A 16,620-nucleotide genomic window follows, 5' to 3' on the forward strand; every position below is an offset into this window, starting at 1 on the left:
GCCTCTGAGACTCGATTCTCACCCATTCCGAGCAGAACTCACTGTCTGGGAAGGAGACAGGAGGCAGCCAGTCTAGACCTGAAGCCCTGAGCTGTTCAAGAAGGGGCTTCCCTCACAAAGGAGGAAGGGGTCCTGCTCAGTCGTAGCCCTTCCTTGGCCCCAGGATGGGGGTTCAGGAGGCAAGGAGAAGGCTGCGTTTAGTTGTGGGTAGAAAACCTTTCCCAGTTTCCTGCACAGTTACACACGTGACATCGGACTCCTGGCTATATACAGCTTGCTCTCTCTCTGGTCTGGTGATGGCCAAGGTAGTTTTTAAGAAATCTATTTAAAATACCTATCTGTATCTATTTACTGTTTTTTCTGGATACACAAGTGTACATAGTATAATTACAGTGCAGAGTCCCTGGCAATAACGTCATGTTGTGTATTATGTTAAAAAAAAAAACATTGGAGAACGCGACCACCCTGGACTGTCCTCCCTCTCTGGGGCAGTGATTACACGTAGGACTCCGAACTTTCAACCTGCGGCGTGGTTGAAGCAGCAGCCTGCACGTGTGGACTGTCACCAGTGCCTCACCCAGAGACGCCTGGCCTTCACCCAAAGGGACTCTGCACCCCAACTCCCACAGGCAGCGCCCACACTGCGGCTCCTGCGCACTGACTGTGTTGGACTCTGCCATAGACTGACCCTCTTGTCTGGCTGCTGCAGCTTGTCTGTAATGCCCTGACATGTTGCATTTTCCCCATTTGGATGAATAAAAATAAAAGCTTCTGTCTTCAACAGCAAGGGGCTGCACTGTTCTGTGCAGGACGGACTGACTCTGGCTTTGACTGATGAAAGGGTCAAGTGCAGAACCCCTTTCCTGGCCCTGACTCTCCAGCTCAGCACATGTGGAAGAATCTTCCCTTCATGCAGAGGGCCAGGCCTCATTCCTATTCCTGTTTGCCGTCTCTCTCTGCTAATGGTGCCAAATGTTTACTCAACCTGAACCTTTGACCCGGGCCCCTGGTGCAGCGAGTGGTGTGAGTGCCGCCGCCTCAGCTCAGCTCAGCTCAGCGTTCACCGGGTGCCCCTCACACACCTGCCTTCCTCCTAGTCCTGACCCCTGACCCCTGTCCCCAGAGCTGGCAGATATTACACATCGGGACACTAAGGCTCAAAGATAAAGGGACTTGCCCGAGGGAGTAGGACTTCGAAATGGCAGCAGCAATTTGAAAACAAAGCCAAAGCTCTTCCTACTGCTCCCCCTGTAAGGTTCCTGCAGTCGACCGACCCCAGTAATTCCAAGACTACAGTAAGGTCTCTGCCCGCCCCAGGAAGAAGGACAAAGGCGGCCCACGCAGGGGGTCTTGGAGGGAGCCAGGCCGGGCCTGTCGCTGCCCTCCAGGTAAGTGGACGAAGGCACTGGGTGTGTTGTAACTCAGGGCCGCCTTCGCTCTGCACACTGTCCCCTGGGCTTTACAACCACAGCGCACTGATGGAAAGAAGAGCTGGCCAGGCCGGCCCGCGGCTGCTTCCTCCCAGGGGCCCCACTCCCACCCTCTGGCCCGTGACTGGCACAGGGAACAGCAAGAGGAGTTGAAAACGGGGTGTGGAGGGAGGAGCACTGTTTTCCTTGCTTTGGGGCCCTGGAAGAGAAGGTGGAGGTGGTGGTACCTGGTACAAAGCATTGACATCCCAGATCTCGTCATCACGGGCCTTTCACCTTCACTTTCAAATCTGGGGATAACGTCACTTAACTCACAGGGGTGTTGCGACAACTGGGGGGAGAACACAGGGGAAGGGTCAGGAGCTTAACAGTAGCTCAGCAACCCGTGTGAGACCGAGATGGGCACCGAAGCCACGGCACACACACAACTTGGGAGGCTGAAGTGACCTATCCACGTGACGTGAGCATCCAAGGTCACGGCCCAGCCTTGAACTCAGGGTTTTTGGCCCAGGTACGCTGCTTGTAGTGAAGTGCTGTGAGAGTTTACACCCACCTACTGCCCACGTGGTCGTCTTAAAGCAGCTGCCCTGCTGGTCACTGGAAGTTAGTTAGAGATGGGGATTAACGTCCTAGCCTTGTGGTCTGGGCCAGGAACCGCTCTATGGGCCCGATTTCTTCGCCTATAAAAGTGGGGGAAGGGCAGGGAAACGGAGTGCTCGGTCCTCTTGTTCTGGGAGTGAGCACCTCAGCCATTCTGAGCTCACTTGTCTCATCAGCCCCCAAATGAAGCTTAGGAGAAGATCTGCATCCCAAGGTCAGAATCAGGCATCTCTCTGAGCAAGTGAAGCACTACAGACAGCCTTTTAAACCCCCATCAGCCAGATGAAGAAACAGGCTCTGAGAGGCCTCCTCTCTTGTCACCTACCTACTCCCCCTGCATAGATGTCTTGGTTTTCACAACTGCTGGGTCAGTTCAGAGCTGAGAGCGGTGTTCTGGACTAAGTTTTAGCTCCCATGGAGTTCTCTTTCCTTCACTCCTCTCGTGGTTCACTCCTGCCCCTGGGACTTGGGGTTCAGAACAGACAGGGCGGCAGATGCCTCTTGCCTTTCACTCTGAGCTGCCTCCTTCCTCCTGAGAGATCATGACCAGGCCGTGCAGATCCGCTCAGGTTCAACAGGGCCTGCTAGATGGTCTACTCAGCCTGTCACGTAGAAATACGTGACAGGCTGAGCAGGCTTCTTGAAATCTACACTCACCTGCTTCTGCTTCCCACCCTCCTGCCTCTCAACCCACTTGGGTCTGGCCCCTCCGCTGCACCCCACCCACCTCTGCTCTCCTTCCTTCCTGAGCACCAGCAGATTCCCAGTCACCAAGCCCATGAGCCTTCGTCCAGTCCCGCCCTCTCCCGAGGCGGAGCTTGCTTGTTCTCTCCGGATGTCCCGGAGTCACTTTAGGCCCCGTGTGCCAAGGCTGACTGGCTATGGGCGCCTTTCTCCTGGCAGGGCACAGCTGCTGGGATGAGGATTTCTGCAGAGTCCCTACACTCCGGAACACTGGGACCCTGGGGACTGGAAAAGCCCGGAGCAGGCTGGCCCATCTGGACTCTGGCCCTTGTTGGCCAGGAACGTGGATCCCAGAAATATGCCTTCTAGTCTGTGAGCGGCAAAGGGATCCCAACTGTGCTCCGGAGTCCCTGTCCTGGTCTCTGCAGAGCATCTGTCATGGCCGGGCCCCTTGCTAGGCACCTGCCCTGATTCAATTCAGCGGAGAGAAGATGGGGCAGGGCTCACTCACCACCTTCCCTTCTTCATGGCCTGCATCTCAGCCCGCTTCCATCCAAAGGCTGGGTGTAGGGGGTCCTGGAGGGCAGGTCAAGCAAGGAGGGGACCGTCGGGTTGGGGAAGCACTGCTCTTCTTCCTGCTGCAGAGAAGGGGGCGAGGTGGTAAAGGACGGCCGAGGGTCTGGGAGCCTCGTCCCTATGGTGCCGCGGTGTGGGATGACCAGCAGGGAACAGAAAGGAGCTTTTGGAAAGAGGTACCTGCTGGCCATGCCACCACTTCCCCTGAAAGTTCCAGCAGAGCATAACTGGACCTCGGGTACTCGGCCTTTCTGCTCTTCAGCCATTTCCCCTGCACATTCACATTTTGGGCCTGCAATTCCCTCTCCCATCTCTGCCTGGTGAGATGCTTTTGTCTTTCAAGGTCTTACCACACACACCCTTACCTCCTATAAGACTTCCCTAACCCTCAAATACACAGGTCATGTCTCACTTTATTTCTCCAAGACAGGCAATGCTCACGATGAAGGCACAGGCCTCCCAGGGGACAAAGCCTGTGTCTTCTCTCACCCCATGGGCCTGGAGCACATTAGCTGCTCATTAAGTGTCTGAATGGATGAACGGGGAGGCGCTGCCCAGTGCTCAAGTACACCTATTTGCCAGCCCAGAGGGTGGTCTTCTCTGACTGCCCGTGGGAGGGAGGCAAGAGCACACCATGATAAAACTGGCTGTTACAAAGCAATGCTGTTTGTACCAAAATATTTAATGAATATGCCGTTAAAATAAAGCCAACAAAAGAAATAGTAATACAATTTTACTGGTTTATATTTCAATTCATAAAGTTGACACACTGAAACTACCCTAGCACAATGTCCACGCACCTAGTTTTAGATGGGCTTACAGCTGTTTTGGTAACTGAACAAGAAAGACACAGAAAGCGGTGGAGGGGATGGTTTGGGGGTCAGGGGTTGCCGCTTGTTACCTCCCTGATCACAGATGACCTCAGCAAGCGTTAATACAGCCAACAGGAAAAGAGATACAAAACAACCCAGGTGTCTTTATGTACAAACCAGTGCCTCTTGTAACCAGCGACCTCCACACTGCACGCAGAGAAGACGACAAAGTCATCTGCGAGACAGCCTGTCAGCATATCACTATATAAATTAAAAGTCTAAAGTTATTTTGTTTTAAAAAAGGTGCTAAAACCTCTATTCCATAGTTCTGAAGCGAGAACTTGCAGCCCATCTGAACAGCGAGGTTTGCACCCAGCCTCACTCCGGGGAGGGCCCCGGCAGGCAGGGACACAGGCCAGCCGGACGGGGGCCTCTTGGCATGTGTGTCCTGCACATCCTCACATTTACACACACACATACATACACACACACACCTCAGAGTCTTTCTCACTTGTACAAGCTGTTGTGCAAAAACACTAGAACCTTGAAGTGAGGGAGCTCTTCACAGCTCTCGCGACAGCAGGGTGGAGAGCAGAGCCCGACAAACCTTGAGTGAAATTAAGTGCCCAAAATAACCACATAATTAAGTTGTGCAGATCAGTCCTAGTCTGGGATTTAAACACTGTCAATTGGGTGCATTGGGAAAAGATATTTATATATACACACACACACGACACATTAAGCAAAATAAGGTTTGTCCACGTTATGATTAATCCAGTCTCGACAGTCGGTCAAGTCACCCACCCCAGCACTGGGGAGTCATTTGGCAGCTAACACTAAAAACAACAGGAACTATGAGAGTTGCATAGAATTGATCAGAAACATGTGAATAATGCCAAACCAAAAACCTGTGCATCGTAGAGTTAGTTTAACAAAACTAGGTGGCTTCACCTACAACCATGAAACCCTCCTATTTAAAACAAAGTGCTTCTCCATGTCTACCTGGAGGACCCTCTGCTGGCACTGGAGCAGATAATTATTTGAGCTACCGATCCCCTGCCCCACCTCCCCCAATATATAATAATATGTGTATTTTAAAAAAAAAGATTAAAGGTTTAGAAAAAAACCAAAGGCCTGAAGGATCCCCAGACTCTGATAATGTCACTCAGCCGCTGGGCTGGGTGAGGAGCTGACCTAACCGGGAAGAGGCCCGGAGGTCACACGGAGGAGTGGCTTTCTGGAACGTCCAGGGTGGCAGGCCAGCCGGCAGGCCTGTTAGTATCAGGAGTGAGGAGGGCCTTACCGCACAGGCTGCCTGCTTCATGAGCTCTGGTCCAACAACCTACCCACATGCTTCTATGGATCTGACTTAGGTACATTCTGGTCCTGGGACATGTCACAGAATCACACATCTGGCCAAAGAAGGCAACAAAAGGTGTCATGTTTTCTGAAGGTGTCTGGAGGCAGCAGCTGCTCTCAGCAAGTCTCTTTCCCTTGAACCCCGGTTGCCGTCTTTATGGAGCTCAGTGTTCGGTTAAACCACGTCTTCTTGGCCGCCTGTACCTCGTTGAGGGCAAGGCCTAAATGGTGCTCCAAGTCCTGGAAGAAGAACGACGTACGTGAGGATGCTGGTCTCCAGTGCTAATGACACTGCCTCCCCAGAGCTGAGCCAAGAATTCAGTCTATTTCCTCTCGAGAGGGCTCTGGAAATTCCCCCAGTTCTCAAAGTGGCATAGAAAGATCTGGAGTGCCTAAAGCTCTGGGAGATTTCCTAGTTAAGACCTCCTCATTTCTTGCCTCGTCTACTTATTAAAACGGCCTCCTACCTGAACGTCTCCCTCTCCGTCCACCCACTGCATACCAGGAGACAGACCGAATGTTCTACCTAAGAATGCAACATTAATTTCCGGCAAGAGCCTTTCAAGCCTAGACCCCCTAGCAAGACGTCCGAGATGCTTCACAATCTGGGCAGAGACTCTTCCAGCTTGGCACCCACTTCCACCCCTACTTCCTAAAGGCCCTTCCAGGCAGGCCCTCTCCTCCCTCTGTGCTGCTGGACACACCATGCCCTCCACCAGGAAGGCTCACTGTTCTGTCTTTTCTCCAGCAGCAACCTCTGCTCACTCTCGGACTACAGCCCAGATACTGTCCTTGGTGAGGCCTCTCCTCGCCACCTTGGACGGTCACGGAGGCCACGTGCTAGCTGTGCAGCCCCAACAGTGAGAACCGGGCCTGGGCGAAGTAGACGCCCAGGTACCGTGTGTGATACGAAGACCAGGGCTTAAGCTTTAGTCCTGAACTTGGTTCCTTCTGCAAACTGTGCCTGGTGCCTACCTTGTGCTCAGCATCAGGCCTGATGGAACTAGCCATGCAGTGTAACGATGAACAAAACAAGCCCCAGTTTCTCCATAAGGAAAGGAGGCCCAGATAAATTAGGTAATACGTCCAAAGTCACAAAGCTGGGTAAGTGACGGGAGCGGGGGCACAAAAGCCTGTATTTGTGAAGCCCTCAGATATCGTGCTGAGCCCTTCCCGTGCATTATCTTTTTTAGTCCTCAAAGCAAACTATCAGAGTGATCCCTCATCACCTCCACTGGCAGAGGAGGAACCTGAAGTGAAAGGAGGTTACCACTAACCCAAGGTCAGAGAGTTTGGTGGTGCAGCTGTGATTTCAAATCATGCATTCTCTGCTCCACCAGAAAGATTCCAAGTTTGATGGATAATTCTCATTATGAGAAAGTCCAATCGTTAGGACAGGCTAAATGCTAATTAAACATCCACTAGTAAATAGCAAGTAATGGGCTTCTTCCCATGAGGATTATGGTAGAAGTTTAAAAGGGAAAAAAAACCCAAACCATGAAGATCATTTCTGGGGTTTCTAGCCCACACCAGGGAAATCCTGCCCCCGTGCAGGTCTGGGTCCTGCCGCCCCAGGGGCAGAGGGCTGGCCGGGGGCACAGAGGCAGCTGTTACCTGGATCTTACACTCAGCTTCCACCAGCTGCAGCTTGGTTTGTGCCAGTTCCAGTTCCATCTCTCTCAGCTGGTTCTTGAGTGTTTCCTTCTCCTCATCTGTGTCCTCATCCACAACTTCCTTAGCTGAGCTGATGCCCTTTATGCGCCCTTCTTTGTTGAAAAATTCCCGGCAGCGCTCACAGTCATCCACATTTTGCTGAAATTGAATGTCAGATGTGAAGAGACAAAGAAGACATGAAGGTGTGAGCATCTCCTTTCTGGGGAGCCAAGAGATGGCTTCTCTGCCGAGCACTACAGCTTCTGGAAAACTGTGTTCTCTCTGTAAACTGGCAGATGACCTACTGGAAAAGTCACCTGGTGTTATACACCAAAAGCAACACAAATATTCTTATGTCTTGATCCAGTCATCTCACTTCTAGGAACCTTGGCTAAAAAAATGAAAAAGCGGGCTTCCCTGGTGGCGCAGTGGTTGAGAGTCCGCCTGCTGATGCAGGGGACGCAGGTTCATGCCCCGGTCCGGGAAGATCCCACATGCCGCAGAGCGGCTGGGCCCGTGAGCCATGGCTGGTGAGCCTGCGTGTCCGGAGCCTGTGCTCCGCAACGGGAGAGGCCACAACAGTGAGAGGCCCACGTACTGCAAAAAAAACCAAAAAAAACAAACAAACAACAAACAAAAAAAAAATGAAAAAGCAGTGACTAGATACAGATTTACATACAAGGAATTTCACTGCAGAATTAGAGACACAAAAAAGGGGTGGGGAGATAAACTATCCAGCTACTGGGAAAAATTAAATAGGATGTGCTATATTTATACAAAGAAGTACACAGCCTCAGAAAAGTTTTTGAGGAATTTTTTGTAACATGGTAAAAATGTTTAAATGCTGGGTAAACTAGGACACAAAAATGTCTTTAAAGTACAGCTACAAGGATATACCACATTTCATGAAAATAAGATGGCAATGACTGTAAGAAAACATCATTTCGTTTTCCTCTAAGAAAATATTCTGCCAATTAAACCACAAAAAGCCATGAGTTATAAAATATGTCCCAATTTCAGATGTAAATGTGAAAAAAATGCCTTAGAGTGAATGAAATTTTCTATGTTAGAACAAAGACTGAAAGAATACACGCCAAAGTGTTAATGATGATGTTGTCTGTGGGTAATAAGATTATAAGGGTTTTTTTTCCTCCTTTACTCTTATTTTCCAAATTTTCTGCAATGAACATTATTATTAGTTTTAGCATCAGAAAATAAATTTTGTTTAAAAAATAGGTACTGCTGGTTAAACACTACTTATAATGGAGGCCAGGTATCATCTTGCTCCAGGTAAAATGCTGGTTTGTGCAGACATGGCCATGGACTCCCCCACGTTTCTGTCCAGAGTTGTAAACATGTTAGTAAAGTATCTTTCAGTAAATTACTCATCTCAGTAAAATCTGACAAGTATTCTAATAATAAAGAAAGAAAGCACCAAGTTACAAAACCCCTCAAATTGGCAAGCAAACATTAAAAACTCAGGTTCTCACTGTATCTGGGCCCATTACAGCAAGAGGAATTGAGCTCAGAAGGCGAGTGTCCCCCTGCTACAGAACAATGTGGGGAGTGACCTGGCCTCTGCACCCCACCCTCAAGCACAGCCTGTCACCTGCAGGACTCTTCCACCTCAGCAGGGTGCTGCAGTAATCACAGACAACACCTGAAGTCCTGGGGCTCTTGTGTTTTGTTTTGTCTTTTTACAAGTGAAGTTAGCACGGAGGAGGACGTTACACAAATTTGTAAGGAAGAGGGACACTTGTATTTTGAGATCTAATGCCAGAGCTCTTCTGGTCTTATCTGTATCCCCTGCCTAGAGGAAAGAGGCAGAATATCAGTTGTCAGTTGTAGCCACCTTGTCAGGTACTCATCAGCTTCCCTCATTTTTGGAATCAAAGCAGAATACCCGGGGACTTCCCTGGTGGTGCAGTAGCCAACGCAGGGGACATGGGTTCGAGCTCTGGTCCGGGAAGATCCCACATGCCACGGAGCAACTAAGCCTGTGCACCACAACTATTGAGGCTGCACGCCACACCTGCTGAAGCCCGCGCACCCGGAGCCTCTGCTCGGCAGCAAGAGACGCCACTGCAACGAGAAGCCCGCACACCACGACGAAGAGTAGCCCCTGCCCGCCGCAACTAGAGAAAGCCCACGCACAGCAACGAAGACCCAGTGCAGCCCAAAATAAATAAATACATAAATAAATTTATTTAAAAAAAAAAGATAGTATTGTTACTAATAGTGGTAGGTTATTTAAAAAAAAAAAAAAAAAAGCAGAATACTCCCTCCCCAAATTTTTTGTGCTGAATATAGCCATAAAATGAACTAGGTGGTATAAAATGTCTTTGATAAAGGAAGACTTACCCGAATTTTTTCAATTTCCACTTTATTAGCAGTCTGCTGCTTCTCTAATCTTTCACTCAACTGAGAACAAATCTGAAGAAACAAACATAATAGAAAATGACAATCTCTTCAGCAATGTCATAATCCGCACAACTTGGGCTTGGGATGAGCTCTGCAGTGGAAGCTGGACTATGGAGTGGAACTGGGACAGCACTGAGCAGGAGCGGGTGTGAGACGACAGGTGGGCAGAGGTGCCTCTGGCTCTCCCACCCCCGCATCCACTGGCCTAGGACCTGCAGGGACCTATCAGTGCCACGCTCGATGGCCAATGTTTACAGACACTGCCAGACTCAGGAGCCAGCACGAGATCCCAGTACAGAAAGAAATAAGACCAATTCAGTTACGTTCTCAAAATGCAACCCGCTGGGGAGAGAGGTGGTTCTACGTCATGAGTCTGAAGTGCTCCCAAGAACTCGGGGGCTTCCATGTATTAAGTGCCTGCTTATGTGAGGGAACTATGCCAGGTACTCCACAAAGATAATCTCATGGACTCCTCACAACAGTTCTCCGCGTGAGCGATGATTTCCCTTATTTTACAGTTGAAAAGCAGTGCGGTAACTTGTCCAGTGAAGCGAAGGGACTCGTCAGTGCAAGTCGCCGAGCAGGGATGCGTGTGGGTGTGGAGAAGACATCTTGTGCAGGCAAGCAGGGCTTCCAGAGAACACGGCCCAATTCCAGGGTGCACGGACCCACCTGCTTGTAGTCACCGATGATAGAACTGTTTTTTTTAATCTCAGATTCTGCCTTGTCGAGTTCCCGACGGCACATTTCTTTTAACTGCGTACATTAAGAAAAGCAAAAGTGAATGTTAAGGGAAATACAAGCGAAGCTCTGGCACTCCGCGCTTAGCGCTGGGCTTTCCCCAAAGTGCCTGACCTACTGGAGGTAACTCCCCTCCCTTCTTCCTCACTCTCAGCACTACTAACCCTACTCTTTTTTTTTTTTTTTTTTCTGGTACGCAGGCCTCTCACTGCTGTGGCCTCTCCCGTTGCGGAGCACAGGCTCCGCGGCCATGGCTCACGGGCCCAGCCGCTCCGTGGCATGTGGGATCTTCCCGGACCGGGGCACGAACCCATGTCCCCTGCATCGGCAGGCGGACTCTCAACCACTGTGCCACCAGGGAAGCCCATTAACCCTACTCTTGATGCTAGGAGAGAACAGTCAAAACTTCTGAACTTTCAGCTTGCGGCTTTTGCTGAAGTTCCTCCCTGTCAGTGCAGCCCTACCTGGGATCCTGAGCTGAGAGGTAACACAAAGCAAATGCAGAGGAAGAGCTAACAGGAGGACTGCTGCCCCTTCAGTGCCTCATGGATTATGTGGGAGGCGCCCCGCCATCTCTCACCTCAGGCAGCCTGACTGAGATGAGAAGGTGGATGGTGAAGGAGAGCCCGCCTGCTCTGGGGCATGCAGCACCCAAAGCTCTTCCTATGGCTGTGAGTCTGCGCCCAGGGGCTATGCTCAGGACAAGCCTTCCAGAGTTTGCTCTGTGGGGGAGATGTCGGTGGACAGGTAGGGGAAGAGCCAGACATTATGTGATGTCTGCCTTCCTTTTGCAGAAATGCTAACCCTCTTGTCACACTCAGATGCTGACACACAGGAATTTCTCCTGCCCCAGTGAAGGATGGGCTTTGCCCCACTGTCTCCCCCTACATTTTAATTATTAAGAACCATTATGCTTTTCACAGTAAATACAAAAGGCCTTTGGAGAGAAACTGAAGCCAGCTGTCTCTGGGTTCTCCAGTGCCAACAGGAAGCCACCAGTGAACTCCCAGCTCTCAAGCATTTGCAAGACACAGAGGAATGTGGGAGGGGCAAAGCTCCCCTCACCTGAGCAGACTCTTCTTCCAGCCGTCTTTTCTCTTCCTCTGCATCAATCAATTTCTGTTTGGTCATAAGCAGCTCCTTATTCAGTGCATCTGCCTTTTCCTCAGCCTGAAACATTTAAGAGGTGCTGTTACAGAACAAGAAGTGAGAACTGAAAGGGATTTGAATTACCCAGAACAATCCAATTTTAAGATGATGAGGAAACTGTGATCCAGAGAGGGGACGTAATATGCCCAAGGTCACGCTGAGACTACACTCACACACAAGTGTCTGGCCCCGTCTCCTGCCCAGAGGCAGTGCGGGGCAGTAGCTAGGAGCTCGCCTTTGTCAGACAGCCTGGTCTTGACTCCCATTGCTCCCTGACTGTGTGCCACTTGGACAAGTCATTGAGAACTTCTCTGAGCTTCATGATCTTCAGCTGAGAGATAAGGCATGGAATGGACTCAGCACAGTGCCTAGCATATAGTAAACACTCAACAAAAGGTAGGTGTCATTATCATTAATAGTAATAATAAATTCTGGTTTTCTTCTTCCAAACTCTCAGTATTTGCTCTGCTTAATCAAATAAGTTCTGCATTTTGCTCTCCCTGTCACCTGACAAAGGAAGGCACCCCTTTGCTAGCACTCTCCTTTTATTATCTGAAATGGCCGTCTTCCACCCCAGTTTTTTTCTAAAGCATGCAAAGGTCTGGTGGGCAGATCTTTGGGTCCAAGTGAAAATGATACACCTGTACCTGACAAATACAGTCCCTGACACTGGAGAGTCCAAGGATAACTGAAGAGTGAGAGACTGTAGCATGTTAGAAGGCAGTCAAGGAAAGGAGGTGGAAGCTCCTAGTTACAGAGTGCTAGATATAGAGGGTCTTTGCCAGCTCCTTATATCCAACCTCCTTTGACAATGGATGGTGGTTTCCCTGAAATTAAAGAGCATTTCAGATGTCACCTAGCTAAAGTGGTATAGCTGAGCCCCTCTGCTTTCTACTACACCACATCTTCTGACGTACTTTCTTTGGGAGGCATAGTTTCCAGGCGGCTGGGGCCTTAAATGGAGAACTGAGAATGGCATGATATGCAAAAGGCCATCAGTTACTTGCATATGCGTGCAATTAAATGGGGTCCTGGAGTTAAGGCCTGTCCTTTCTGGTGAGTGGCTTATAATCACCTCTAGTTCAAACCCCAGTAGCAATCAAAATGGAAATAAGAATCAAACAAAAGAGGAAATAACAAAGAAGAATAAAGTCCTGTCAAAGATTCTGTTTTACTTTAATCAACAGAACATCCTGTTACCTCTCCCTTCTCTCCCCTGGACCCAGTTAACATCTTCTGAACAGTACTTTGGAACCTGTAGCACACACTTATATTCTCTCAGTTACTCACCATCACTCCCATGGTAGATAAGACTGATTCTAAGAAGTATGGGACAGCCAGGTCATGGACTCAAGAGTCTTCCTGGCCCATCCTGATTACCCAGCTTAGAAAAAAATTTAGATGGGGAAGTGATTTCCCCAAGCTTGCACAATGCATGTAGCAGAGCTGGAATCCGAAACCAGGTCTCTCAACATTAAGCCCAGCATTTGTGCCATCACTCCAAGAGCTGACTCTCAAGGCTGTGTCAATAGGAAGGTGCACACAGGCCACTGGACTGACCAGCCAGGGTCCTCTTATGGCACCACACTTGCTGCACAGTCATTCTACTTACATAAGCACATAAGGAGGGAACATGTGGCGATAAACACAAGTCCAGACTTCCGCTTCTGGTCATAAAGGACTAACCAGGACCAGATTTACCCTCTCACTGTAAACAAAACACTGGACGAAATACATAAAACTACTGTTTGCTGACACTAAAAACAAATGCAGAATTGTGGTTCCTGGGAGAAAGGAAACAAGCAAGGTCCTACTACCATTCTGGCTTTCTGCCTAGAGGCACTTCTGGACCAAGGAGCAGGGTGAGGAGTTCCAAACAGAGCATATGCCTCAAAGGGTTCAGGAGGCAGAGATAGGGGGTCAGAGATGCTGAGGTGGCTGGAACCTGTGGAGTAGAGCTCTGGAGATCTGAGCGCTCCAGAACTGCGAATAAGGCAGTAAAGGAGATAAAATGAAATCATGAAAATACCCAATTAAACCAAAGAAGGCAGAAAAGGGGAAAAAAGAAAGAAAAAGCAAATACAACAAATGGAGAACAAACAGCAAGTGGTAGAGTTAAATATACCATATAAATAATTACATTAAATGTAACTGGTCTAAACATTCCAATTAAAAGAAGGAGATTATCAGACTAAATTTCAAAAAGCAAGATCCAACTATATGCTGGCTACAAAACCCCATTTTAAATATAAAGACACAGATATGTTAAAAGTAAAAGTATGGAAAAGGATATACCATGAAATACCATGAAAGTCGGAATGGCTATATTAACATCAGACGAAGTAGATCTCAGAACAAAGAGTATTAACCACGGACAAAGAGGGACATTTCATAACAATAAAAGAGTCACTCCAGAAGGCAGTAAATCTGAAATGCATTCATAAATTCAAATTACAGGAAAACAAAAACTGACATAACTGAAAGGAGAAATAGGTAAGTGCACAGAGTTACAGATTTCCTCGCTGTTCTCTCAGTAAGTGATAGAACAAATAAAGAGAAAGGCAGTAAATCCGTGGAAGTCAATCAACTTGACAGAAGTGACATGACAGAACGCCCCACCGACAACAACAGGACACACAAACTCTCCAAGAGCACGTGGCACATTCACCCATCAGACAATATGGAAGGCCCTAAAATAAGCATAAGTATGTTTTAAAAGCAATAAAATCAGAAAAAATATGTACCCTGATGACAACTGAATTAAATCAGAAATCAACAACAGAAAAATTTCGGGGGCAAATCCCTAATAGTTAAAAATTAAACAACACACTACTAATTAACTCAGAGATCAAAGAAGCAATCACAAGAAGTGAATGAAAATAAAAACACGACACATCAGAATGTGTGAGATGTAGCTGAAATAGTGCTTCAGGGAGATTTATAACTTTAAATGCTTATTTTAGAAAAGATGAAAGATCCAAATCAATGACTAAGCTTCTTCTTTAAGTAGCCAGAAAAAGAGCAAATTAAACCAAAAGAAAAGTAGGAAATAATAAAAAGCAGAAATCAATAAAAGAAAAAGAAATCAACAAAACCAAAAGCTTGGTTTTAAAGAGATCAACACAATTGATAAACTTCTAGTTAGTAGACTGATTAAGGAAAAAAGGGAAAAGACACAAATTACCCATATCAGTAATGAAAGAGAGAAGACTTCAACAAATCCATCCTATAAACATTAAAAGAATAAGGGAATATCAATGACTCTGTGCCTATATATTTGACAACTAAGATGAAATGGATAAATCACTTGAAAGGCACAAAGTATAAAAATGTACACATGAAGAATTAGAAAATTTGAATAGCTCCATATCTGAAATCATAATTAAATAATTTCCTGCTGGACTTCCCTGGTGGCACAGTGGTTAAGAATCCGCCTGCCAATGCAGGGAACACGGCCTCAATCCCTGGTCTGGGAAGATCCCACATGCTGCAGAGCAACTAAGCCCGTGCGCCACAACTACTGAAGCCCGTGCCTAGAGCCCGTGCTCCGCAACAAGAGAAGCCTCCGCAACAAGAGAAGCCACCACAACGAGAAGCCTGTGCACTGCAATGAAGAGTAGCCTCCGCTCGCCACAACTAGAGAAAGCCTGCGCGCAGCAACGAAGACCCAACGCAGCAAGAAAAAAAAAAATTTTTTTTCCTGCTAAGAAAACTCCAGGCCCACGTGGTTTCATTAGGGAATTAAAGATTTAATCAAGGAACAATCCCACAAAAAGTCCTTAAAAAATAGGAGGGAACAATTCCCAGTTCATTTTAGAAGGCTAGCATTTCCCTGATATCAAAACCAGACAAAAACATTAAAGAAACTCCAGACAAATATTCCTTAGCAACACAAAAATCTTTAATACAAATAAAAATCTTAAAAGAAAAAAGAAACCCCACGTTTCCTAGGAATGCAATGTTTGTGTACACTGAAAAATCAGTTTGTCTACACTTCACTGTATTAAGAGAATTAGGAAAAATAGCAAATAATCACCTCAACAGATGCAGGAAGATCATTTGATCAAATTCAACACCCATTCATGACAACTCTCAGCAAACAGGAAGAAAGGAGAACTTCCTCAACCTGATCTATGGAAAACCTACAGCTAACTGGAACAAGGTGATGAGGTCCACTCTCACCATCCAATATTGTTCCGAAGGTCCCAGTCAGTGCAGGAAGGCAAGGGAAAAAAGACAGAATGACTTGAAAAGAAGTAAAACTGTCTTTATTCAGAGATGATATGATTGTGTATGTGGAAAATCCTAAAAAATAAACAAAAAAGCTACAAGAATAGTGATTTAGCAAGGTCACAGGATACAAGGTCATGTAATCAACTGTATTTCTAGAGACTAGCAATAAATAATTGGAAAATACAATTAAGAAAAAATTACCCTTGGGACTTCCCTGGTGGCACGGTGGTTAAGAATCTACCTGCCAATTCAAGGGACACGGGTTCGATCCCTGGTCTGGGAAGATCCCACATGCCATGGAGCAACTAAGCCTGTGCGCCACAACTACTGAGCCTGTGCTCTAGAGCCTGCAAGCCACAACTACTGGGCCCGCGTGTCACAACTACTGAAGCACATGCACCTAGAGCCCGTGATCTGCAACAATGAGAAGCCTGCGCACGGCAGTGAAGAGTACCCCTTGCTCGCCACAACTAGAAGAAAGCCCACACGCAGCAACGAAGACCCAATGACACAGCCAAAAATAAATAAATTAAATTTATTTAAAAAAAGAGAAAAAATTACCCTTAATAACAGATTAAAATATGTGCAAATCTTGTAAACTGAAAACTAAGAAAACAATGCTGAAATTGAAAAAGACCTAAATAAATGAAAATTGTAACATATTCATGGATTGGAAGGTTCAATCACTGCTCAGATGTTAATATACTCCCCAAGCTAATTTACAGATTCAATACAACCCCACTCAAAATCCCAGAAGGCTTTTATTTCTAGAAGTTGACAAACTGATTCTAGTATTTATATAGAAATGCAAATTACTTACAATAGCCAAATTATTTTTTAAAAAGAACAACAAAATTGGAGGACTCCCATGACCTGAGTAATTATGACAGTGTGGTATTGGCATTAACGATAGATGTATACATCAATGGAGGAGATACGGAATCGAGGAGACCCATACATAC

General features: G+C 47.3%; 2 protein-coding genes across 2 annotated transcripts in view; one reads left to right on the forward strand and one right to left on the reverse strand.

Moving 5' to 3' along the window:
- Positions 1-737, forward strand: part of STRBP (spermatid perinuclear RNA binding protein) — a 67,967-nt gene extending 67,230 nt beyond the window's left edge. The window contains exon 17 of the mRNA XM_082655715.1: positions 493-737. Coding sequence (XP_082511841.1) covers positions 493-728 — 236 coding nt within the window. The 3' untranslated portion in view covers positions 729-737. The remainder of the gene's footprint in view (positions 1-492) is intronic.
- Positions 738-3,987: 3,250 nt separating this feature from the next.
- Positions 3,988-16,620, reverse strand: part of RABGAP1 (RAB GTPase activating protein 1) — a 146,000-nt gene continuing 133,367 nt past the window's right edge. The window contains exons 19-23 of the mRNA XM_082656281.1: positions 11,342-11,446; positions 10,208-10,291; positions 9,476-9,547; positions 7,076-7,273; positions 3,988-5,701 (exon numbers count right to left, since the gene is read on the reverse strand). Of these exons, the coding sequence (XP_082512407.1) occupies positions 5,579-5,701; positions 7,076-7,273; positions 9,476-9,547; positions 10,208-10,291; positions 11,342-11,446 (582 nt within the window). The 3' untranslated portion in view covers positions 3,988-5,578. The remainder of the gene's footprint in view (positions 5,702-7,075; positions 7,274-9,475; positions 9,548-10,207; positions 10,292-11,341; positions 11,447-16,620) is intronic.

The sequence above is a fragment of the Grampus griseus genome (assembly GCF_964374135.1).
Source record: "Grampus griseus genome assembly, chromosome: 6".
NCBI classification, from domain to species: domain Eukaryota; kingdom Metazoa; phylum Chordata; class Mammalia; order Artiodactyla; family Delphinidae; genus Grampus; species Grampus griseus.